The sequence below is a fragment of the Astatotilapia calliptera genome, chromosome 13 (assembly GCF_964374335.1).
Source record: "Astatotilapia calliptera chromosome 13, fAstCal68.1, whole genome shotgun sequence".
In the NCBI taxonomy this organism is placed as follows: domain Eukaryota; kingdom Metazoa; phylum Chordata; class Actinopteri; order Cichliformes; family Cichlidae; genus Astatotilapia; species Astatotilapia calliptera.
In genome coordinates, this window is record NC_137434.1 from 9,680,841 (window position 1) to 9,707,360 (window position 26,520).

At 40.6% G+C, this 26,520-nt stretch overlaps 1 protein-coding gene across 3 annotated transcripts in view; it reads right to left on the reverse strand.

Moving 5' to 3' along the window:
- Positions 1 to 2,697: 2,697 nt before the first annotated feature.
- disc1 (DISC1 scaffold protein) overlaps positions 2,698 to 26,520 on the reverse strand; it is a 47,904-nt gene continuing 24,081 nt past the window's right edge. For 2 of the 3 annotated variants that reach the window (XM_080287851.1, XM_080287850.1), the window contains exons 11-15: positions 23,808 to 23,868; positions 15,768 to 16,011; positions 13,806 to 13,850; positions 8,311 to 8,435; positions 2,698 to 5,367 (exon numbers count right to left, since the gene is read on the reverse strand). In XM_080287851.1, the coding sequence (XP_080143977.1) occupies positions 5,181 to 5,367; positions 8,311 to 8,435; positions 13,806 to 13,850; positions 15,768 to 16,011; positions 23,808 to 23,868 (662 nt within the window). In that variant the 3' untranslated portion in view covers positions 2,698 to 5,180. Of the gene's footprint in view, positions 5,368 to 8,310; positions 8,436 to 13,805; positions 13,851 to 14,747; positions 14,784 to 15,767; positions 16,012 to 23,807; positions 23,869 to 26,520 lie in introns of those variants that run through there. The other variant, XR_013900948.1, reaches the window with a different exon arrangement.

Sequence of the window (26,520 nt, forward strand, 5' to 3'; positions counted from 1 at the left end):
CTGCTGCCTTAACCTTGTCTTATTATACATTTATTATGTATTATATGTGTGTGTCGTGGGTGCTACACTAGTCAATAGTCCTCTTTCATTGCATATAAAGACTGGTCTCGCTTTCCTACAAGAATATTGAAATCAATATAGTCTGTGAAGGTTCTCAGTCATCCAGATCATCGTAGTCTAAGGAGCTTGAAAAGAAAAGCGTCTGGACTTCTTTAAGTTTCTTGAAGACGTTTCACCTCTCATCCGAGAAGCTTCTTCAGTTCTGTCAAAAGTCTTCGAGCTGTAAATTGTTGGTGCATTATAGATGATTTTTTTCCTTTCACAAACACTGTTCAATCATCAGCGAACACTTCTGAAGTGACCGTGAGAAAACCACCAAAAATAACACGAATGAAGAAACACCGATAGAATAATTGTTTTTTTTATTTATATAAAAGCCCAAAACTGAACACAAAAAAGGTGTCAAGGCGTCTGGGAAGGGATTTTAAAACTGGATTATAGACAGTTGGTGTTGTAAACCACCGCCTCTGTTCAAAGATGGTCGCTCACAGTGGACATAAATGGCTTCTTTCACTCCTCTTTCAAACCATCTGTCCTCTCTGTCCAAAATGTGAACATTGGCATTGGCGTCCTAGTGACCTTTGTCCTTTAGATGCAGATGAACAGCCGAGTCTTGTCCCGTGGAGGTGGCTCTTCTACGTTGTGCCATGCGTTTATGACCCATTTGACTCTAGAACTGAAGAAGCTTCTCAGATGAGAGGCGAAACGGCTTCAAGCAACTTAAAGAAGTCCAGAGGCTTTTCTTTCCAAGCTTCTTAAACTGCAATGACCTGGATGACTGAGAACCTTCACAGACATTTGTAGGTAAATTTAATTACAAATAAAATAGAGTGAAATTCCATTAATTACAGGATAATTACACACTTTTTTATATATTATAATGTATTATAAAGTGCTATCAATGAAAATAAATTGAAATAGGGCTCTCTGACTAAGAGGTTGAAGGTTATGCCGTCCATCTCCCAACATGGACATTTTGATCTTCTTCACAGTGAAATTTGACACTACTGGAGCATCACTGTGAGGTCAAATTACTCCAGGGGATACCACTTGCATGACTGGGAGCTGACTGATAAGCGTCAGTTGTTCTGTTTCACGGTTCAGATATTTGAACACTGGATGACCTTCAACTATTGTCATTCAGTGCTCTCATCTGTGTTCCAGGTAAAAACATGTATGTTTGCACTCTCACTGTAAAGTTGCTCAAATTGGGATTTAGGTTAAAGCTCTGCTGTGCAGAAACATAAAGTAAATCTTTACAGCTGCGAGTGGGTGTCTGAATCCTTAAATTATGAGTCTAAAAATACGCAAATCTTCCCGTAATATAACACTCCCCATATGTATGCTTTTAGGACACAACATGCAGTTTCCTCAGGTTGTTAAACCACCCTCAAAAATGTGGTCGTGACCTCAATTTCTTTCCTGTAATTAGAGTTTAGTTTTTTTAATCCGTTGCTATCATTCTTTATGCTACCTGTGTGTTACTGCTTATTGAAAACAGCTTAGACTGTTTGGTTTTCACTGGAAATTAAGTTAGCTGGAATGGGGTCTGCCGGAGCTGATTGTTGTCACAGCTGTGCAATAAACTCTTCATTGGATTCTTGTCGCCATAATAATATCATCATGCAACATTCACCAGTCCCATAGGTCAAACTCACATGTGTATTAAGGATATCAATTATACCACGCTTGGATCACTGAAGATTGTCTTTTCATACAAGATGTTGCATTTGGTGCCATTCTCTTGTTTATATGAGTGCAGTTTTATTGCGTTCGGCACTTGTTGGACACCCACTCATGTTCTCCCAGACTTCTGTGCCCCTTCATATGAATGTATATGTGATACATCAAAATGCAGAAGAAACTATGCGTGTCTCTGGGTATATTTGTCCAGTACTGTAAGTGATGGGAAACAGGCTGTTTCTGGGGAGATTGCAGCTCCCTGTGGGAAAGTGTTTATAATTAAGTGTGATTTTCTGCATCCACACCAGACCACAGGAAAAAGAATAAGGCAGGCTATTTTCTGTAGTTGCTGCTCAGCTTTTCATTTGTTCCCATCTTTTTTCACTGGTTTAAGAGAGAAATATGCAGATTTTGAGTTGGGAGGACTTGCAATTAACTGATTTAAAATGCTTATTAATTCCACAGGAAATTTTCTTCATGTTAAATTGCTCATTTGAATTTATTCAACAGTTGAGTGAAGTGCAGGGTGAATTAGAATGAGCTCCTCAAACGACTGGAAAGACTGAAATAAAGGGCCATTTGCAGACAGAGCTGAGTTCTGGGTCCATGTCCGCGCGGCCTCTCAGTAGAGCTACATTCACTGGCTCAGTGACCAGAACTGACACGCAGTCGCTCACACAGAACACCGGTGTCAGTTTCAGAGGAGGATGCCGAGATCGCGTAGGATATGAAAGACGCGAACACACCGAAAACATCGGTTTGAATTCATTAGTGGTGTCTGTGACGCCAACTGAAGCGGCGTGAGAGAGGAAAGAAAAATCAGCACGATCTCTGATTCTCCCATGGTTCAGAGAGTTTGTACCTGTACCTGTCAGACAACTTAACAATTCAGCAGGGAATCTAGTAAACAAATCCAGAACCCAGAACCCAAATCCCCTGATACAAACACATTCCTAAAATCATTCATTCATTTATTTTTGGGCATGGAATATTCTTCATAAAATCAGTGAAATATTCAAACAAGGGATGGAATATCAGCTGCATTTGCATGTCATTTTCACATGCTAATGAATTTTTTGGTGACAGTACATGGAAATAATATTAAAAGAGTGTGGTAAGAGTTTGATATTAGAAAGGTAATATATAAAATATTATGTACTTACCAAAGTAATAAGCTTGGGAATATCCAAGTAGATAGCTGGTAATATTAAACTTAGATTTATGTTGTCAAATTCACTCCAATAGCACCAATTTTTATATATTTATTATCCATCAATTTATGCGTCCATCTTCTGTCAATTTAGAATAACGAACTAACCTAAACCAGAGTATCACACGGCATGGCTCAGCCAAAGGCTGGATTCAAACCTAGGACCTTCTTCCTGTGAGGCAAAGGTGATCACTATAGTGCTGCTCCAGTACTTTAGTAATTTCCTGGTATTACTCTGTTATTAACTCATTCTCATGGCTTATTTAGCCCCATTATTCCCATCTTATTACCACGATGTAATCTTAATTGCCACCCATTTGTCTTCTTGTCACACTGCAGTTATGCAGACTTCTCCATGCATGACTAAACTCGCGAAAGAAACTATAAAGCTTGAGAAGGAATGAAACTAAGAGGGATGGATCTGACTGGACTGTGCAGGAAAAAGGTGGAATGATTTTAATAATATATTATAATAACGAGGTATGGTACAATATCCTAGCAACCAAACTGTAAGAAAGGGATCCAGCGCTGCGTGATGCTTCATTTTACATTGAGAAACATCTCACCCTGCCTGCTTCAAACCATCTGGGTTTTTCTCTGTGACCATTTTATGAGCAGAGCTGCCACGTGGGGCACAGTATGATGCAAGCATAGATTCAATTATGAGGTTGGGGTGTTTGGCAGGAAGGTGTGCATGTGTGTGTGTGTGTACTGGGCTCTGTCTGAAGCTGATAGATGTGGAGATTTCTAGCTTGGCAAGTGGTTTGGCAAACTGGCAGTAATGTGAGAACGGCCCATTGTGCTTCTGCAGAAAAACCCCTGAACGCTCAGCTGTGTTTACAGCCCAGAGCGTGGCACGGCAGAATCCCCCAACAGCCCCCGCTCCAAAAAACACAGAATCAGAAAAAAAAGTGCCGTTCCCATCCCATTTTTCCCTCAACATGCCCTCCGTGAGGCTGCCTACCAATTAGCCACCGCTGCTGCTGAGGTGAGATAACAACAGAAACCCATGTATCCCCCAAAGACCTCACTAGGACCTTTATTACCGTATTGATATCTTCTGCCTGTCACCGCTGCCCTCACTTGCCTGGCAGCGTGCCAGCAAATTTTCTATGAGCGGGGAAAAAAAAAACAATCCATAAAGAGGCTGTAACTCAATGCAAGTAGAAAACAGCAGGAGGCAACATTAGACTGAACGGTACATGCTGTAATTAGTGAGAAACTGGAAGGAATAAATATAAAATAAGGTACAGCTGCTTAGTAAATTTAAAAAAACAAAACAGAACTCAATAATAGGTGAAAGCACAAATATGAATAAAAAAAAAAACACAACCAGTGGCAAACAGAGGGGGAAAAAAAAAACAAAAACAGCAGTTTCTAATCCTTTTATGTGCCCACCGATGTTTTATCTCTCAATAATTCCTACGTAGATGTAATTTGTCCTTTATGTCACAAAAATGTTAAAAACCTAAAGTACGCAATGTCGTTTGAAAACAACGGAAAAATCTAAATATTGCATTTTCCACCCACAGATAATAAAGTGTTCAAGTTAGCTCACATTTTTGTAGCACCACAAACGAGTTACTTCATGGACGCAGTTACAAGAAAGTCCAGTCGTTCAGAACACACACAAAAGTGGCTGGCAGACCAAAATAATAATAATAATAACAATAACAATAATAATAACAATTAATAGGCATACATTTTATGTTATTTTATGTGCAAAACTGTTAGCAGTGAAAACAAATTTTAACGTTTTCCGATTGTCCGCTTGGTGTCTGGTCAAAACTCAAACCAAACCTTCATTTGCAGCCATGGGTTACACAGACTTTAAATCTTGCTTATAAAATGGGACTGTAACAAAAGTGGTGACATTTAAATGCTTAAAAAGTGAAAAATAAATTTGACCTTCTTAAAAAACTGTATCTGAAAACGGTTAAAAAGAAACATCTCAATGTGAACTAGTCGTCAAAGGCACTCTTTTTAAGGGAGAAAGTGTCTCGTGTGTTGTATTTATATCACGTTTCTTCATTTTGAAGCAGGTGAAAAGTTACAGACCTGATCTGATGGAAACTTTCAGCAGTACCACGGCGGCTGCTTGTCGAGTGTTTCGAGTGAGGCTTTACAGTAAATGGATATGGGGTCACTTCTACTGTAAAAGCCGAGGTCAACCTATCAGGTAGCCATTCTGTGTTTAAGTGCTCATAAAACACTGCAAACATCTATTTCAAATGTCCCAGCTGTCACTGAAGTACTGGTCCTCTTCCTCCTCCTCCTCTTCTTCTTCCTCAATCCCATTTTTCATGAGGTCATCCAACTCATTCACTTCCTCCTCGTCCTCTTCTTCCACCTTGAGCTGTGCAAGCATGGTTTGTAAAGTGGATTTTACTTCCTGAACCTCCTTCTCTAAAGACTGTGCGAAGGGAGTTAAGGAAGAATGCTGCTGCAGACACACACACATTAACATGTAAATAAAACGCATGCCAACAGACAAATATGTCACATGTGCCCTGATGTGTGCCCCCTGACGGTTAATGGCAATAGCAGCGGACAGCCATAACGTGATGAAGTCATCAATCTCCGATTTTGGCCCACGAGCGGATTATCGGGACAGATCATCGAGTCATACTCAATTTAACCCCATCCAATTATTCGCTATTCATGAGCTCGTCTCAACCGTGAGGCTGGGTGGCAATGTGGGGACCCAAGCAAACAGACTGCCCAGCTAAATTATTCATAAACCATCAATGAAACGGGATAGAGGCTGTCAACAGGAGGGGGATTGTTTAACCTGCTTAGAAACTCAAATTAATCGTGTGAGTGTCCAGCTTAAGTGGCAAATCAAAGGGATGGCTTTGATGGCAGATGGGGCCTGATGGCTCGTTTTGCTGTCTGAATGGACACAGATTGTCCTCATTCATAATTAAACAGCTATTAAAGAGCTTTTCATGAATACTGCAGAGGGTTCGACAAGACTTTTAGGGCGGCCTAGTCCAAATGGGAAGAAACTGCTCAGAATGATCTTAAAAACCCTTAAAACTAACCACAAACACCGACAGGATTTTGCCCACCCTCGTCTTCATTTTCTTCAATCCCAGTCTCCGCGGTTGTCCATACACCTCCTGTTATTGAGAGCAGGGACTCAATTAAGACCCTTAGACACTGCCGTTTTGATCGTACTGTCACTATGGCAACAGTCCCAGCATCGCTAGTTCAGTTTCTGTTCAATTTTCCTTGCAAACCGACAATACTGTCCTCAAGTGTCCACTGCAGTTCTGCACGAGTGCAGTGACTTCAAATATCAGAAATAAGTGACACATAAGGACATGAGAGCAGAGAGGTGGAAAGAGGTGCGCCGGTCTCTGTCTATCTCCGACTGCCAGGCTGCATTGAAATCATGCAAACAGGGTCTGTGCTGGCCCCTGACAGTACAGTGGGGGACGCTCTAAAAAGATATAAAAGCAGACTAACCACAGATCAACAAAAAGAGCCGGGGAGGGGGGCACTGCAGAACACACTGGTTCTAGAGATCGCCAAATTAAATACACAATTAAATACTGTCCAGCACAGAAAAATTGGACGTGACAGAAACTAAGCAACAGCAGGTAAAGGTGGCAAATTTTCACCACGCCAATGTTGAAATATTACCTTTTGATTCTGTCTTAATACGCCCACCATGCAGAGGGGAAAAGTGGAGCGAGAAAAATACACTAATCTATTTCCAATCAGCCTTCTAATTAGCACAGAAAATGATGTATTGTGACCTGTAATCAGCTTCAACAGTTTGATTTGAGTCATTATCATGGATATTGTAATTTCCTGCAAACCACATCCAGCAAGTGGAAGTGGGCAAATGGAGAAAGGGAGGGGCGGTGAGGACGGGTGAAGAGAGGGAGGGTCAGCTTGGAGAATAGACGTTAAGATATGACGGGGAGTCATTACAGTGACATTCTTCTATCTGCTGCGGCACTGCCCCTGTCGACCAGCTTTAATCTCAGCCCATGGTGACTGGCAGCCCGCATCAGCGGCCCTCTAATAACCTCACATGGACATTTACCGTTTCATTTTGCAGCTGGCACTTCCAACCTGTCGAGAAAAATCCTGTGCACCCAGCTTACATTTGAAGTTGAATGGACAAATAATGTCAGATTAGACAGGCTGATTTTTTCTTCCTTTTTCATTGAATGGTAACGTCACAAAACGCAAACATCAGTCAGTCAGCAGTTAAGCAAGGTAGTTTGAATGTGTACTTTGGAGAGTTGGAAGGTCTTGAGGAAAACTAGGTGTTTCAGATAAATGGACAGACACACATAACTGAGCCCAAGGTGTGAATTATCAGGTCAGTCATGCAAGAGTAATATAGGACAGCGAACTCATTGCAACTAGGAAAACTTGGTGGTTCAAATCAGGCTGACTGCAATCACTCTCAGACTGATTGGTAAAGGTTTACAAATAATGTCAATCTAACAGAGGAACTTAGTCAGCATGTCACAATCAATCTGAGCCACTCTAAACTAGCGGTCCCCAACCTTTTTTGCGCTGGTTTATGTCTGACAATATTTTCACGGACCGGCCTTTAAGGTGTCGCACATAAATACAACAAAATAAAACCAGTACCGGTACCAAAAAAAGAAGATTTATTTATAACACACCGGAAAAGACCCAGGGAAACAGAGTTAACGATAAAAACGATTATAAAAAAATAACGCTGAAAACCGATAAAAACCCTGAAAACCACAAATTTCACACCGGAGCCTCAACTTTTGCAGCCCGGTACCAAACAAGTCACGGATCGGTACCGGTCCGTTCCCGGGGGTTGGGGACCGCTGCTCTAAATCAATGAGTGCAACTAATTTATAAAACCGGACTCAACTCAAATATTCTTATATAAAAGCAGGGCTAGCCAGCACCCATGTAATTTGCAATTATATTGCTGTCCTGGAGCAACTATATCACTATTTGTGCTGCAATTTTCTGTTTCATATCTGTGAGACTCTGGCTGGACTCTAAATGTAGTAATTAATGTTGGCAACAGATTTGTGAATTGCACTGATCTTTCACAATTAATTGCCCTATTATCAGAAACAGACTGTAAGTGCCAACTTGACCCCATTCAGTTGCAAACTAATAGCACACTGACTCTGTCTTATTGCCATTTGATGCACCAATGTTGCTCTGTAGACAGCAACTGACTATAAGTTGTAAGAGACCTGGATCTTTTCCAAACAACCATTTCAAAGACACTGGAAGTTCAACACCCACAGCAGCAATGATTATGTTTGTGCCACAGGCTCCAGCCACTGTTTTCCCCACTGTGACTGTAGCATGATGTATATTTACAGTTAATTTAAAGGATATGGGTGAGGGCCTGATCCCGATTCAGTATGGCCATCTGCAGTTCATCTTCCAAGGACATCAGCCTGTTACTGATCTGCTCACAGCGCTCCGTCAGTTCGGTAGCCCCAGTGTCGCTGCACCCATCCTGGGTAAGAGAAGACATGAAGGGTCAACAAGGGAAGTTGTTCAAATATAAGCCTCTGATACTGACAATGATCAAAACTTGTGCTAATCTGATGTAGTTCAACCAAAGAAAAGCAAAGAGTTGGGAAATTCACAGAAGATTTCTGTCTCCTAGAAAGTAACATGCACCAAGCTACAAAAACATTGGCTACAGCTCCCATAATGCAACTGGGCAGTTTTTTTATTAGCCCCTCCTTGCCTGATAAAAATGACAAACCGTGTTTGCATGTGTATAATGCAGCATTAAAACTGCGACAAACAATAAACCTCAAAGTTATCATCGTGCTTCAGGTTGCCCTGGGTTAGATGAACTGTTTGCAGGCTCACACACTGACATGTTTATATATTTATATTTACCAACTACAGTATGCTCTTCATTCAGATGACTCTGTTTATTAACAGATTTTTTTTTATTATAGCAGCTAACGTTTTTTTGCCATTCTAACCACTTGCAAGTCTCAGTTAATGTGCAACAAAAAGCGTTTATTCGCAAACACACACCTAGAGGGGCAGTGTTTACAACATTAAGAGATATCTGCATATTACATGATGCTACAAGGCTGGGTGCATTTTGAAGAATGGCAGGGATGTCAGGTTGGTGGAAGTTCAGAGTGCAGTAGGGCAGAGCATTCGGGGAGCAACGCTGGCCATAATTAGAACAGCCCCCTTTGCAGACATTGTGTCCTAGTTTCTTCTCTCTTATCAAGCATAGAGAACACAAACGCACACCCAAGAGTACACGCACACTCACTTCAAGCAAACAGACACACACACGCACACAGACTCAGTGTTCTCCTTAAACAACACAAAGAGTCTAATCTGACTCATAGCTGCAGGTTAAAAGAAAAAGAAAAAAAAAATCAACTCCCTGCAGCTCAGAGGTGTCAGAACAATCACTGAAAAGTCGCGTCTCTGGTCTCTGCCCTGGAATAGCTCTCCCACTCTGGATGATGTAACACCAGAAAAGAAACGTACCACAACAGCAAGTGTTGGGGGCGGCAATATGTGCGAGACATCCTGACACAATTAAGGAATTAAGCGAGATTTTTTCAATGCAGAGAGGCCCACAGGAAACAGCATTCAGAGAAAAGATATTTTAGCGCTTGAGGAACTTTGAATGAACAAACGATCACTGTCACAAGTCTCTCCTCTGGCTTCACTTCACCTCGTCCTGGATCTTTTCCCCTCAACAGATTCAGTGAGCTGTTTGTTTATCCAGGTTAGGGGCTTCTCCAGCAGATAAGGGCCCTGGGTTTGTGTAGCTAATTGATTCTTTACTTTCCAGCCTTCAGTCAGCTTTTGTAAAGTCAATACAACCACAGGACAGAAAACAAAAGCTCCCCGTGCAGAATGACACTCTTTAAAAGACACGCCTGACAGGTTGTTTAAAAGCCATTAAAACAAAAACAAAATCTTTAAAAAAAATAAAATAAAATCACAAATTGTAATGTTGCTCCAGGTGGTGATCAAAACAGCTTTCTTCGCTATCTCTGCCTTTGACAAACAAGGCGACAGATTTCACCGACATGTCAATTTGCATAATAGAATCGCAGGCTTGCGTGTATTGGCGTGTTGATTTCTGTTGTACATTAGCGCTAATGTTATTAAACCAAAGTAAACAAAGCAGACTGGGGGAGCGTGGTGTTGAGGAAATTATTTAGGAATTCAATATTCAAACTCATGTATGCAGTTGTATGATTATTTAAGCAATAATGAATGAGAGGCAGCAGGTAATTGTGCATGCTCCCATGGGTGCTGTTCTACCCACTTTGCACCAGGCGGACAATACAAAGCAATATTATTGCACTGGCATAGCACTCAAGGCAGTATTTGCTTAAAAAATACAGTGGCTAATTTATTTTAAATAAGAAACTTGGAGTGCCTGACTTTTTTATAAAAAAAATAATAATAATAAAAACTAAATGAATATAAATGAAAGGCCAGTAATACGGCGGTTCATGCCAAACAAGTTCAGCAGGAGGTAAAAGTCTGTATTTTGCAGCATATTGTAAACAGCAGATCAAACGTAAATCAAGATTTTAGCCTCGTTAATGCGTTAAGTACTTTTTTTATGTACTGGAAAACACATCAAAAATACATCAAACAAATTTCGTATAAGAACCTTTAGTGTGTTGTCTTGTCTTTTGGTCCCTGCATTCACACGGGTTCTATTTCTCTCCTACCTTTTGGTAGCCAGCTGTCTGCAGTGGAAGTTACAGAAATCTTATTTCAAATTTGGAGGTGAAACGTTCAAGGACATCGTCACAGTAAAATGCCAAAAAAATAGGTGTCTCTCAGTGAACAGCAGCCTGCAAGTTACGCACATCCACGACACCGCTGCTGAAGGAAAGCTATTAGCTCATACTTGAAGTACTTTCTAAGTTACTTTTCTTAACAATGATCAATTTCTGGTATATTCAAGTTGCAGCTCCCTTGTAATGTGAAAGGTTGCTTCTTAGGTTTCAACACTAATCCTTACCAGCAAATACGTCTGCAAAGGAACATTGTATACAAATATGTGCAGTAATAAGAGAATTCAGTACTGCAGTTATTTTATTACATATTCTCAAGGCAGTATGTAGGTTGAGCCCCAAAAAGTCGGCATGCATCATATGTTCAAATGCTTCCCAGACGTGCCATAAATGCACACAGCTGTCCCAAAATCCAAACCATAAAGAAATTAGACAAAGCTGTAAATCATTTCCTTATTTTGCGGTTTACGTTGAAGTTCAAATCGAGGATCAGAATGGAGTAGAGAGGTGTTTCAAGTGACTTTGAATGTGGCAGTAGAAACTTGGGCTCTATTTTACTTTTTCCTAAAAGCAAAGTTTACAATGTGTGTAATGTTTAACACCAAGCTGACGGTAACTTTGGGGAAGTCACTCAAATAAGCTTTGCCAAAACAAAGAAAAATCTTTTCTTTCCTTTTCCCCTCATCTTTCTAGAGCTGTAACTGTCATTTCTACCTGACCTTAATGATTTTGCTTTTCATTGTGGGACAATAGCTGCCATCAACAAAGAACTACAAAAATCAGCCCTTTTATAGTGCGCAGGATTGAGTATACTTAATTTTGTCGCTATTCAAATGTGAAGTGGAATTTGAATACAGCTTCAGTTTTTGAGCACTTCTGTCCTACACTGCAGGATTCTCCACAATTGTTTAGTTTGGGGGAAAAAAAACCATCAAGCTATGTTTTTTCTTTGTGATGTTTGTTTGGCAATGATCTTCTAAACCTGTAGCTTGACTGACATCCAACAGTACGTGTGCTTCTTCATTTGTGCCTACAAAGTGATACATTTCATTTCAGAGGTGGAAAAGCAATGCAGTGTTAAACATTATAAAACAACCATTAGTATACAGTAGCTCCTGTAATACGAGGTATGATGTAGGAACCTGTTGCAAAGCAGTCAAACAAATCTCAACAGAAACCATTCAACATTCCAGTTTAATGATGTATCTACTGTTGTTCAGAACTATGGGTGAGTGTAACAAGACATATGCAAGGACCTTGAAAGGATAAAAGAACAATTAGTAGAGGTTAGAAGAAAACCGTAGCAACACACATGACCACACAAACTCACACACACCAATCAATCTCCATTGTGGCAGCAGGGCAGCAGCTAAGTGGAAATCATTTACTTAAAGTCATTATGGAAAGGAGAAAGAGGTCAGACGCTCTGCGCGAGGCAGAGAATCGAGCTCCTCCCGATGCTATCACAACACCATCACTGGAAAGATGCCATTAAACAGCTATCACATCATCTGACTCAGTGATGTATCACTGTAATGTCGCTGTACTTTATTGTAATTACCTATTTTAAGGTATCTGGCTTTTTAATAACTACATGTAATGTCATATAAAGTTAGAAAAGGGGAAGGCTTCTCACTTCTACAGCGCCACAGTTAAAATTTCATGTAAATTGATGCTGTCTCTTAAAATAGATTTTAGAAGGTAACTGAGCCAATGTTTGATAGAAGCTTTGGGTGAAATGTTATCACTGGTAATGCAGGTTGTAGCATTGAGAACCTGTTAAACATGACATGCGTCATTTACTGGTTTGAATTCCTGCGAGTGCCACCGTTTACTGAGCCACTGTGTGGCTGTGTGACCTTGTGTAAATTCAAACATAAAGTTACAGTGTGTAAAATCTCACCACTAGATGTCACTAAGATGCAGATTCCAATTAAGCTAATTCTGTTTTCTTACCGTTCCCAATTAAAGCGCGTAATCCTAACTATGGTGGCCACTGTAGGACAAACATGTTATATTCAGCCCAGAGATTAACCTTAAATCTAGACTGTTTTGTACACACTATTGTAAAATATTTAAATAATATCAACATTTGCCAGCAAATCGGGAAATAAAAAATGTTTAAAAAAAAGATATTTTTCAGTTTAATACTTTCCTAAATTTTATATTTTTACCAAGAGTCACCTGAAAATCTATGGACACTGTTGATCTCATAGCAAAATGACTCCAAACCACAGTTTTTGCTCAGTAGGCTTTCTGCCTACTGTTTACCTCAGCTGCCAGTGCTGGATGAGAAACGTCCACATCTACTTAAGGAGGCTGTAAAGCTTTGTGAAAAGGAATCGATGAGTCAGCAAAGCTCACTTCTGTCCAACAACAGCAACAATGAGGTGGGTTTTTGAAGACATGATGTACTTTTGTGTCAGCAAGCGCTGTTGTTTTTGCTGCTGTTAGCCTCTGTTAGCTGCTGTTAGCCAAGGTTAGCTGCTGTTAGCCAAGGTTAGTGATATATTTTTTTAAGTGGATCTAACATTCCTGGACTTGGAATGGCAAATAACCTCTTATACAATGTGACAATGTAACCAAACTGTTTACCAAAAGAGAAGTGCAATTTCAACCCTAACATTAGCTGGATGACAATAAGGATGATCCTTCATATCTGGAGTTTGAAGGCTTGGACGCAATTTAAAATCTGCCTCCTCTGCACACAAATGCCAGTCCGTGGCCACATGCATAAATTGTATTCAAGATAGCAGGACAACATGGTAGATACCACAAAACCTGCCCTTCTGCATTTTTAACAGATTAATTCAATGTTCATGAGGATGCATTAGTTTGCCAGCAGCAGAATTAAGCGATCTGTACATATGAATAGAATATCCTTTTTTTTTCTATTAAATAAACTCAAAATTGACTGTTACTTATCCCTCATAAGTAACAGTCATAAAAAACATGTTGCAAAAAAGACATGGTGCCTCTCACGTAGATGGTGAAACAGGTGACAGGGGTCATGTTGTTGATAATGTTAGCATTGTACTGATAACATTGAACCACACAGTGATAGTGTTAGCATCACGCACCTCTGGGTGACTATCCTCCATGCAGAACAAAAACTCCTCCAGCTTCTGCAACAAAAATGGGAACATTTGTTGAGGCCACACAGTCGTAAGCCTGCTCATGAATTATTAAAAATACAATTATGTCGGCTGTGTACTGTATGTGTGCAGCATCATCATAATGCAAGGAGGCTGTAATTACTCATCAGCAAAACTGACAACAAGAAAATAGATTAACAGACTCGTTTGTATTGCAGGGTTTTTTTGTTAGCATTCAAAGTATGTAATTTTACATTCTTCACTAAGGAAAAGTAATTACTCTACCTACTGGAGGCTAACATATTGTTTGTGGTTTTAAAAAGCAGAGTGAAAACAAATAATCAGCAAAGTTTTAATTATTATTCTAAATTCAAAAGAGCCTTTTTACTTTACTCTGAGGCAAACACAACTGACCCATCCATAACTCTTCACACAGTATCTGATTGGTTTCAAATGCTGCAGTTTTAAACAACTCATATAAACTGGATTGCCACTGCTATCTCTAATCACATCTCGCAGCAGCGTACAATCTGCCTCACACAGTTTTCGAGGTGCAGATTGTAAAGATTAACCAGCTTCAAGCTCCTCTTTTATTGTTTGTTGCTTTGAGATGAAAACACTCATATCTACCAAGCTAAAATAATGTTTGCTGCCGAACGAAAACAGTACCCACTGAACGTGCCTCTTCTATTTCTATAAGCGACAACAGGAAGGTTATTCTTAAAAGTCTTCATATAAAGATTAAACGTTTTTACATGCCAAAAAGCTTTTTATTGTAATTGTTGCAAAGAAATTCAAAGATAAAGTCATACCCAACATAAATATTACAGGGTGTATTTTGCTACACTGGGTTTCAGGCGGAGGGATTACACAGAAAACACAGCTCACAGGATGAGGACAAAAGAGAGAAATGGCTGGCTGTCTCACCTTTTAGTTCTTGGTAAAATGTTAGGAGGTTCCAGGCTTTAGGAGGAGAAAGAAAAGCAAAGAAAGACAAAAGGGGGAGCAGAAAATAGATTCATGCAGTTTATCATATGCGGTCAAGGAAAGGCAGGAAAGAAGAAGACATTAATGAAAACTGTGTGTTTATGCATGCTAAGGACAGGTCTGTGAGAGAAGCTGAACAGGTTGCAACAGCGGCAGAATTAAACATGGCAATGAAACCCTACAGCTTCCTGTATATTAGATCCAAAAAGAACGAACGTTTGTGCTTGGAAGCACAATCCATCCATATTATATATATATATATACATACATACATATACACACACAGTGCTGGATCTGTTGGCTTTGTTCCTATCTCACACTAGTCAGACTCCGTGGGTGGAGGAAAGTGTGAGAAGAGGAGAGAATGAGTCGGACTCGGCCCTGAGGCAGTGGACCTCAGCTCACTGTGGGATAGACCGCCACAGAGAATTCACACTCACACATGTGCACGCGCACATACATACGCATGCATGCCCACTAAAGCATTTAATCAGGAAGTCAAAGTATTTCCAAACGGTTGCCCCCCTCACGCCCACATTTTCCTCGTTTAGAAATACCTTCGAGCAAACGCGCTAACTGACTGCTGCTCATCTCACTGCAGTCGGCAGAATCTCAGACTCTCACAATGGCTCCATGCACAAACTGAAGCTGTCCTCTCCAGCCAAGCGCTAAGGCTGACAGAGCAGGAAGATTTTTTTTTTTTTTTTGAGGTTACATTTCACAGCACAGTAAAGAACAGCAAGTATTTCTGAAAGCAGACGGTTCTCATTTGACCTTTCAGTGGCAAATATGGGTTATGTGCAGAAAATATGTAAGACCTCAGTGCTTGAAAGTGTCACTTGGGAAGCCTTCGTATTCAAGAGACTAAATCCCAGCCTTTGTCAAGCATTCCAGCATTTATACGGAGGTGTTTAGATGAATTATACATAGTGTGCTCTTCACAAGACAATTTACTGTTACCTTAGTGAACTCTGAGTTCTGTAAGTTGGCCTCAGGACACCATCGCCCTCCTAAAGCAGTCAGCATGGCACAGTCCTCTTCCTCTTTGGTGCCTGGCTGGGATGGAGGATAAACTGTTGCAGTGGGGAAGTCTTCGATGTCTGCTCCACTGCAGCTGGGAGTCCGCAACTGGAGACCTCGCAGGAAAAGGTGACATGCTTCCAGGTCGGCTTCCCAGATTCGCTCCAAGCTGGGAGACCCATAACTAGCAAGGGAAGGAGACAAGTATGTTATGCATTCTGATAGAGAACTTGATGTTTGCTCTCAGTGCAAGTTTGAGATCAGTATTTAAATCATAAAAGTCCAAGTGGTCAGAACAGGCTTTAGCAGCAGAGCTATCTGGAGCTGTCTGCATGCTGAAGGAAAACTAACATCAGGTATGTTCTTTTATGTTATTCAGTGATGTGAAATTTTAAAAATGTACTACAACATATAGCAAATAGTTGAACTGTAGCATGTAATCAAATACATAAATACAATCTTATATGTTAAGCTATTAAATAAAATGTAGTGTGCTATAAAAGAATGTTAAAATAATACATTGATGCACATCACTCGCATCACCGCAGAGGCATGTGTCAAACATAAGGCCCAGGGGCTAAAATCCACCCTGCAAACACTCATAAATTTTGGACTTGTCGCTTTAACTTTTTTAAAGGTTTTATGGCTTTTTCTACTGATAAGGACCTTTTTTTTCAGCACTATAGAAACTTCTTGTTTTTACAATTTTACACATTTATTTCTTACAATTTATGCCCCAAAAAGTAAAAAGAAAACAGATTTCTTTCATTTAAAAGAGCAGCATCTCTTTGTTATGCAGCAATACTGATATGTACTTTTGAAATTGCACTGCTTTTTTCTAATACTAACATATCTCAGGGATTAAGTGTGCAGTTAAACTTCTTTACACTGACAGAAAGGGGGCATGTCACTGGTCTGGCGCACTTAAGGTCATACTGGGCTGTATTTGGCCCACATTGTCCAGCAAGTTTGACATTCCTATTATACAGGTACAGCAGCATCTCTTCAAATAAAGCACATAAACCTCTGAGTGACAGATGAGAAGTGAATCATTCAAAGAATAAAATTCCATTCACAAAATGTAACAAGAGCGATATTCCTCCTGAAAGGATGCCCTTTACTCAAAAGAGGGTGTGGATGCGTTCGTTTCTCCTGGGGTCACTGAGTACGAGTTCACTGGGAGGGCAAGGAGATTGTTTTATCTACCTATTGAGTTATGATCAGTCAGCCTTCTTCACTCCTTTTCCCCCCGACCTTTGCAGGATCTCAGATCCCAGCAGAAACTAATTAAAGCAGGTAAAAATGGATCGTATATACTTAAAAATGAGTTACACCGTTACTGACTTTAATCTCATTGTTCCATTATTTAGGTTAAGCTGATCACACAAAACAAGCAAAGGTAAACGTCACGACAAGCAGAGGTTTCTATATATATATAAACTTGGGGAAAATGCCCAAAATGACACCACACTTCATCCAGATTACCTCATACACTACATCAAAACAATCAAATACACTTTTTATCAAGAAAACCAGACACACATACAGAGATTCCTTGATTGAGAGACGCTGCCTCTGTGAGGATTGAAGCATTGATCTTTTTATTTTCAGAAACCATTTTCCATTTCCTTTAAATAAAATGCTCCTTCACTGAGTCACAATTGAGGCCTTCTGACCTTTAAAATCTTCTTGTTTATTGACCTTCTCCTTTCAGCAACCTTTAGATAACTAAACATTCACAAATGACCGTGATCTCTGAGCCTTTAATAGATTTTAGGGCTTTTAGACCAAACACAAAAGGCAACAGTTTCCACACTAACTAACACCAACTTTGTTTTTGTGAATCCATGTCATGTAGAAAAATCAAACTAAAGCTGACAGGATGCAGGGAAGACGATGATGGCTTTATAGGAGACTTATCAAATCTCTTAAAGGAAGAAATGTCCTCTGTCTGTCTTCACATGCCAAATTCCAACCTAGGAGGAAATACTCTGTCACAGACATAAACTGAAAATGATTGACTCACAATGGTAGAAAATACAGCAATGTCATTTGCTGAACTCACATGCAAACCCTTATAAAATAGTATTTTCACCTGAAAAGTGCACAGTGGCTCATTCTCCGTGATATATAAACAAACTCAAAGGCAAAATGCACCCAGATGACATTGTTTAATCTCTCCCTCTGTTCATTCTTCTCTCTCTCAGGGTTGAATCACCCGCCCAAAAAAAATCCCCAAAATTGAATGCCACTTGTTTTCCAGCCCATCTCCTGCCTGAAAGGGCTGCCAACCTCTGTACCCTGCCAACGCACGCCTCTCAGTCGTTCTCTAACCTTCATTTGGCAGACAGACAATAGAAAAATTGCTCAGCCCAGTCCCCCACCTCCACCCCCATCACCAATTCGCTGCCTCTGAATTCTGCTACGGTGGGGATGCACCCAATGAGCCATGCCATTGTTTTTTGTCTCTTCCGAAGTGGAGAGGAACACATGCAACACACAGATATGGGTGAGCACACATGTGTTAACTTACATGCCCATAAATCACTCTCTGTGGGGATAAAAAGCATAAATTCTTCTAAAAATGTCAAAGCTGGCCACATCGATCAAAGCGGCTTCTCTTCAGTGTCAACCACAATTCATTACAAACAACTGGCGCTGGCATTAGGGCTCTGTCTGCTGAAAATTCAGACAACATGTTAGCGCCTAAGCATCCCTGTGATGGTGGCGTCCTGGTGCCCGCTGGTATGAACTCGTCGCCCACGGGGTTAATTGGTGGCAGCCGCTCCGACTGCCATCTGACAGCGGCAGGGTGTGGGCGTGCTGTGCTGCTGATGGCCCAGTAATAAGGAGGAGAAACAGACAGGCACACTCTCTTTCTATAGTATCTTCGCTTCCCTGTGGGACTACTGACTGGCAGGACTCCTGTTTCCCCTCAAGGCATTCAATCCAGACTGCTGCTGAGGAAGGGTTATAAATCTGCTGGAACTTTTAAACGACGGGGCAGTGACCGGGTCCTGCAGGTACCAGCGGGTTCAGTTAGACGTCTCAAGAGAGAAGAGGCACATTATGGGTTCACATCCAGTCTGACCATCATTCAAAAACTTCCCAGGGCTGAAAAGTGAAGCCAACAACCAAGTGCCAAAAGCTGCATATCCTGAAATGGCCACTCGATGCTTTCTCCAAAAGCAAGTCAATCCCCTTGACTCCCGTGTTAAAATGTCCAACTTCACAGCAGAAATAACCTTATTTACAGCCAGGAAAAAAAACAAGTTTTATTTTGTTTTGTCCCTATAGGTTTTGTGAATTTAACTCTAAGTTTTAATATTATTTAACGTTATGTTATGAATTATATTACATGCTTTGACTACCAAAGCAGTGAGCTGTAACTGGTAGCTGTCTACTAGGTGCTACCTCAGCCAATGCAAGTCACTGAACTGGACCTTTTGACCATTTTTTTATCCTTTTTTTGTTTTGTTTTTTATTTATCTTTCATTTAACCAGTAAAGTTGGACTTTAAGAGATTTAAAAATCTCTTTTACAAAAGTTTCCTGGCTAAGAAAGCCAACAGCTAGCATACAAACTGGAAAAGCATAAACAGACCTGAAGAAAATAAAGAATTAAGTACAGAAACATAACATAAAAAACAACACCTCCTTCACCATATTCTTTATGAGTGTTGTTTGAGGAGTAGGTCATTTTTAGTGCACTACTAACTGACATTAGTAATTGGCCAGTCTGTCAGTATCAGCAAATTTATAATGGACGGTAAATGAAAATTTAACAAGTAAAGAAGAGACCGGAGGAACGCATTTGAATTATGTTATGAGTGTTGACATTACATAGTTTGTCCACCAGAGGGCGTTGTATGATTCACCCAACACAAATGTTTGGAACGGCACAAACACAAGAGCCAGCTAATCGGAGTCCAGTGTACACTACACAACCTGCTGTGACAATAAAACAGGATTATTTTTAAACTGCAGTGTCATATAATCTTAGTAAGAAATCATAAATGACTACATATAACAACTAACAAATGTTGAAGAAATCTATTTATCTGTCAAGTGTTTGAAGGATATATAAGCCTGTATACTATACAGTATATTTTTAAATTGCCAAATATCCTCATCCGACTTAAAAATCTAATATTGACAATTAACACGGTTTGTTGTGCTTTATTAACTGTAGAGATGTCAGCAGAACTGACATTTACAATACCTTTAATACCAAGAGGACTTGTTTTATTTTTTTTAGTATTGTTGGTACCATAGGCAGTGTATGTACTGCAAATCTTCCATAAATGGGCTACAACCCTTTGCAGTGTCTAGGCGATGCACCCATGTGGTCTATGAATTCAGCACGCTAACTAAGTTAGGTGCTTTAGCTGGTAAGTTATAACTTCACCCTCTTGTAAAAATACAGTCACTTCTCCTTCTGAAAATATTAACATGACTTAAGTCAAAATGATAAATTTGACTTTTAAAAAAGGGAGTCCAAAACACGTGAGTCGGAGTGGCGGAGACCATCTTTTATATACAGTCTATGGTTATCGGGTTCAGAGCATGAAATATTTTCTCAGATTTTGAGTCATAGTTCATTGTTACATAAAAATCATATTCTGGGTAAAATGAACACCTTTTTTGGTTGTTTTAGAAAAGTGAGAGAAAGGAAATATAATCATTGATGCATTTTTGTTTTTTGAGGAAACCTAAAAGCTATAAAATAAGACTTCACACAATAGAAAGGAAAGGAGATGTGATAATGTTTCGCCTTAACATTAGCCTCACAAATAACACCAGATGTGGAGAGGTGTTAATAATATAGCGATGGAGGTGTGATAGATGGAGGACTGGGAGGGGTTTGTTTGGTGGATGACTAGAGGAGGTTTTTACAGGAGCCAGATGGGCAAATCCAGCTTAAGTGTTCCAAACACTTTAAAAAAAAAATGTGGATTCGTATAATTTGTATATTAAAAGTAAGAGAGGAGCACATTTTATCCCAGTTTTTTCTCATTTAGATTTTCATAGAGCATCTTCAATTTAACTATACATCTCAGCATTTAATGGCTTCTGTGCCAGTATCCGTCGCGTATGATATATGCCGCTCAAATCTCTACAGGAGAATGAATATATAAATGAGGGACAAAAACGAGAAGCATTTCCTAATGAAACATCTGCATAAATGTATTAAACAACTGTGTGGTGCTGCTAATCTGAATAAAATGTTTTTTATTCTGATGACACACTTACAGCATCTGCGCTGTTCTAACATCCTGTTCTAGTCTTTAGCAAGGAAAAGATAATTGGTTTTTTCAACACCATCCGTCTCCACGGAGACCAGACATCTCAGCACACTAATCTGCCTCTCTCCACCCTTCTCCCCTCCTCCTCTCCTCACTTCTCATCACCACGGTACTCTATCAATGGTAATGTACATTAGAGCTGACTGATAACATTTACAGTGGATGATGAGTGCATGTGTGCATCTGTGTGTGTGTGTGTGTGTGTGTGTGCGTGCGTGGGTTAGTGGTGTATGCACATGTGGGGAAAACGGCACATTCAATCAAGGCAAATATGTGTCACTGTGCCAAGCGGGAGCTGGTGGAAGGGACTGGTGTATGCCATAAATCAGAGCTATATTTGTGAATTTATCTAGACCGCCTCTGGTCATGGAGGCCGATCTAAGGCTGAAGAGCCAATCATTTAATATAGAATGTGATGGCCGAGAAAATTAGTTTACAGTCACCCAAGAAGGTGTCCTTGAATGGAAATTCTCTTTTTTCAGAGTGATGTGACTATATCATTGACCCGGCTCTGAAAATTGAAGCCAGTGTGGAAGTCATGGAGTTAAATAAGTAGTTAGGAAGAGGGATGTAAGGATGCATGCACAAGTGTCTCAGATCTGCACTCTTTCTAATGGCAGGAAGGGGGTGACTCTTCAATAGTAAAGAAGTCTTTGGGGGAAAGTCCAAGTAGGGCAACTTGTACTTCTTGTGATGTACAATTCACTTTCATACAACCGAGCAGCATCCTCTGTGTCTCAGTCGGATTCACCCCTCGCTTATGAAAAATAACACCAAACATGAGGCTTCGAAGCAATTCACTGATCAGTGTCTGAGGTCATAGTGTCTACATCCTCCCTTTGCAGAGTCTGTGGGGGAAATACTTATGATTTACAGTATGTAATCATCTGCCCTCGTAGCAAAGGAACTATATACTGTGTTCAAACAGGAACACAGTATATAGCAGCTCCACTGCAAACCAGTTTTACTGGTAATAGTAGTTAATGATGGTTTCCTCGGGGAGCAGTACTAAGCTTTCAGGATTTGTAATCTCAGATGGTTTGCGTAAAAGAAAATTAAAAGGAGATTTTAGACTTAAACATTTTATAGATGTTTTTATAGCTGTATAATGGGGCATACGTGTGAAGAAAATTTTAGTTGCTGTGAGGAGCAGCACTCAGCCTGTGGAAAAGGTTTTATATTGTTATAACATTTTCTGTAGCCCACTGAAGAACTTTAATATATAACCTTGTCAGTTTCATCAGGGTTATCTCAGGTTAAGCTCGGAGACTTTCCTTACAGAAGGCCTGTCGGTGACAGACAGGTCTCCACTGGTGATACCACTGAGTTGTATTGTAACATCTGGCATTTTTATACTCAGTCTTAAATTTTATTCTTGTTTTTAGATGATATTTTTAACGTGTCACACTTTCATTATGCAGTTTCTGTGTTTGATAGTATCCTACGTAGGCTGCTTGTCATCTGTTGTGTGCGTGTGTCTATCTATCTATGTGCCTAGCCCTCAACAAACGTTTTGCCTTCTTTTGTCCTTTATATTTAGGCAGCGATTCATCCCATTCTCTAAAATACTCTGACAAATGCCTCTGCTAGAAACTCAGAAGTGTTGCCATCATACAAACAAAACACAAAGCAGCCATCTGCCCTATTGACAGCGATGGTCCTGAGGCACGATTCCCTGCTGGGCGCTGAGATCGCAACCATGTTGCTCCTTGACCATTCAGACCCCCAGTCTGTGCATCCTTCAACAAGCAAGAGCCCTGCAGTATGTCACTGAGTCCTGGCTCTCATCCAAAGAGGTGACCCTGCCTCTCCAAGGATGCAACACACAAAGCTGTGCCCCCCTACACACACCACAAACAGAGACAAAGGTCAAGTAGACAAACAGGGTCTGTGATAATAAAGGCTTTTGCAAGCTCAAAGTAAACCCATACCACCTAACCTTTTCTCTTCTGAACACAACTAGAATAGACTGAGTGGAAAGAACAGCTCATATGTGGTGCACAAAATCATTACCGGCTATATTTATCCATCTGTAAAACAAAAATTGCTCCAACAACCTGTAGAATAAGAGCCAGTCGCTGTTTGTCTGCCAAAGAGTCTATCCATCTGGTGATTGAACTATAAAAGAAGCACAAGCATCTGTATGGACTCAAATGCTCACCAGGATCCACACTCTCACCTCCTCAGCTCACTCCTTAAGTCAGGTGAGATGGGTGGCAACCCGTAACATGACTTGTCCTTTGTGATTTAGAACCTCTGAGTTCGCAGACGGAAACAATGAACCAGTCAGAAGAAAGATATTGTTTTGTCTAAAATGGTTTACACACAGGAAGAGCGGAAAGGTGGGAGATGAGTTGATGTCAAAGCCTAAAAAAAGGTACAAAAGGTATGTGAGAAGGTGGGAAGAGGAAGACAAATTGTGTAGGTGAGAGACAGACTGCAATGTGAGAAGGGGCTCTAGGAGACAACGGCGTATGAAAAAAAGGTGTGAGAGCATGATGTGGTAGGTGATGTGATGCACTGAGGAGACGTTGCTCTGGTTAGAGGACAGCAGGAGTGAGAGGAAATTCCTTGGAGCCTGCTGCTTTATATACGTCTCCTTGTTTATTAGTCTGAGGAACACAGAGTCTTCGCGTCTGTATTAAAAAGAAGCAGAGAGCACAGAAAAGCCTTACCTGTGCAATCGGTCCTCCAGTAGTTCAATATACTTGCTGGTGTTCTCTTTCAGGCGGCTTTCTGAGTGAGAAAAAAAGAACAAAGAGAACAACAGCACGTTACCTCTAATACTGTTAACATTGACGCATCAATAGCTATGGTATACATGTTAGAAAAGTTAGTTGTCATCACTTGGTGACGGCATTGTGCAGAGAAACTGCAACAGTACACTTCACTTTAGAGGAGCAGCTGGCTTTCTCTTAACACAAACACACAAATGAGGAGAGATCACTGCCTCTACTCTCAGAGGGGATAAAACTGTAGATGGCCCAAGGATAAAAGGGGATTTTATCATGGCATAGTTCTTTATATCTTGCCAGATTTTCTGTGGGGCATGAAGTTGGATGGATTGCTTATGTTGCTTCCTGTGCCCTTCTGCCAGCAGTGAGTTGTGCCTGAGGAGGCTGGTTGAGCAGTAGTCAGGATGGAGAGGAGGACTGAGCTGCGTTAATGAGCTCATGTATGAAACATGAGAATATGCCCTGCCCATAGGAGCTTCCAATCCTTGAGCACAATAGGAATAGGAAACATAGATGCTATCTATATATATCTATAGACAGATAGACCCGAGTTATAACATACAATCCAAACCTTCCTACTCTTCCTCAGTAAAACATAGCTATTCCTATACATTTATACATTCTCAACAATCCATTGGAACCAGGGAGCACTGGTTCCCACCTTGGAGTCAAAGGATCACAGACACTGCAAGACAATAATAATGAGGCTACTCTAAGTGGAAGCTATTGTCTAGGAAAATAGTAAAATACTGAATATAGAGCAGATGGTGTAAAATTTTCATCTAACATTTGGTAAAAAACAATTTTTTTAAAGGGAGTACGATTATATTTTACATGAGTGCATACTCCTACTTAAAATACAAACTTTAATGAAGAACTAGGAAAGCCAAAAACAATTGGGAAACTGTTATGTTTTGTGATGCCGCTTAGGCTGCTCACACAGAGACAAAGTCTGCGGATTGAAATACAATTTGCATCATTGTCTTGATGGTGGTTAATAGACAGCATCAGCCTGGGGGTGACATATTCTCGGGGCCAGGCACAGCAGGAAGAAAAGGAAAATGTCAGCGACAGTAGCGTGACAAACACTTTCCACACTCTTGCACACACACACACGCACACACACACTCCTGTCTGTACTTGAAGGAAGAGCTGAGATGGAGCTAGTTGGGTTATTTATGGGGGCTTGAATGTGGGAGTCACAGGAAGGGATGTTACTCGTTTCAGTCAAAGTGGCCAAATCTGTGCAATCAGAGGCCGCTGGAGAAGCTATCACATATCTGCTGTATGTGGACCAGACAGCTCACTTACCAACCCTCTAATTGCCACGTGAGATCTTATCCTACCTGATAGAGCTTCCCCTATCAACTTCCATTCACGCTGGCTCTGTTAAGCAGCTTGCAAGCAGATAGCCGCTGAATAATACATGGAGGGCATTAAGCCTGACTTTAGCTGGCAGAGAGCGAGTTGCCAAACTGAGCTACAGCTTGAACAACAGCAAGACGGATAGAAACAGATGAAGGTGGGAGATTGACACACAAGTGCATTAACTGTTTACTTAATATTTCTTGCCATGCTATACACAGAGGAGAGTGCGCCGTCCTGTCGCCATGCCAACCAGTGGTAAAACTACGGCGGTTTTTCAGGCGTGACAGATAAAAATAATCTTTTCTTTATAGAATGGGACGAGAAATCAAGCGCGCAGAGCCTCCTCCTGCGCAGAGTGGAACCAGAGCACTGGGTGATATTACCACTTCCTGTAAGACTGCGGGAGGCTGCTGTCATGGGCAGGCAATGCGAATAAAATCGGCACTAAAAAGCCCATAAAGAAGACAGTCGCTCTGTTACTCCCTGATGCGTGCCGTGGCATATTTGGTGTTGAAGGAACTTCACAAAGGCGTTCACAGAGCCCACATCGGAAATTCATGAGCTCAGACTCCCTTCACACTAGTGATCTCAGCAGGCATTAAACATCACTGATTGCTGTCAAGGACCCCGGCCAAAATCGAAAAGGCCATTCATTCATAACGCAAGCAGAACTGAGACACCATTGAAGGATGTGGAGAATGGGTTACTGGGTGCTGCGACAATGTCATTTGCTTTATATATGAATCAGAATTTGTTAGACTAATCGAAGCTAAATTGCTTCAGCTAAATAGCTCTAACACTCTAAGACAGAAAAAGACGAGTCTGATGGTTACAAACTCTGATGTGACAGACAAACCTATGAAGCAGGATGTCACAACTGTAGCAGAGTTTACAAAGTTTCTGTCAGTGTGTCCTGATAAGGGACCCAAAGAGCAGAATGAGCTCAGGAAACGCAAAAAAAGACTTTTTATTTAGGTGGAGCACATAATCCAAGGCCTGGTAAAACAAACAGACACGCAGACCAGAAAACACAAGAGGAAGTCCGCAGTCCAACAGCATGACACAACAGAGAACTAAAACAAACTGAGGCTTTAAATAGACACAGGGAATCAGGAAAATCGGAAACGCCAGGGTGACAAGACACAGCTGAAATTAGTCAGAGACTAATGAAACAGGATAAAACTAAATACAATGCACACAAATAAGAGATGAACAAAGTAAAACAGGACATCACCAAACAGAGATGGAGATTTATCCAGAGAGGAAAAAGAATAAACTGAAACTC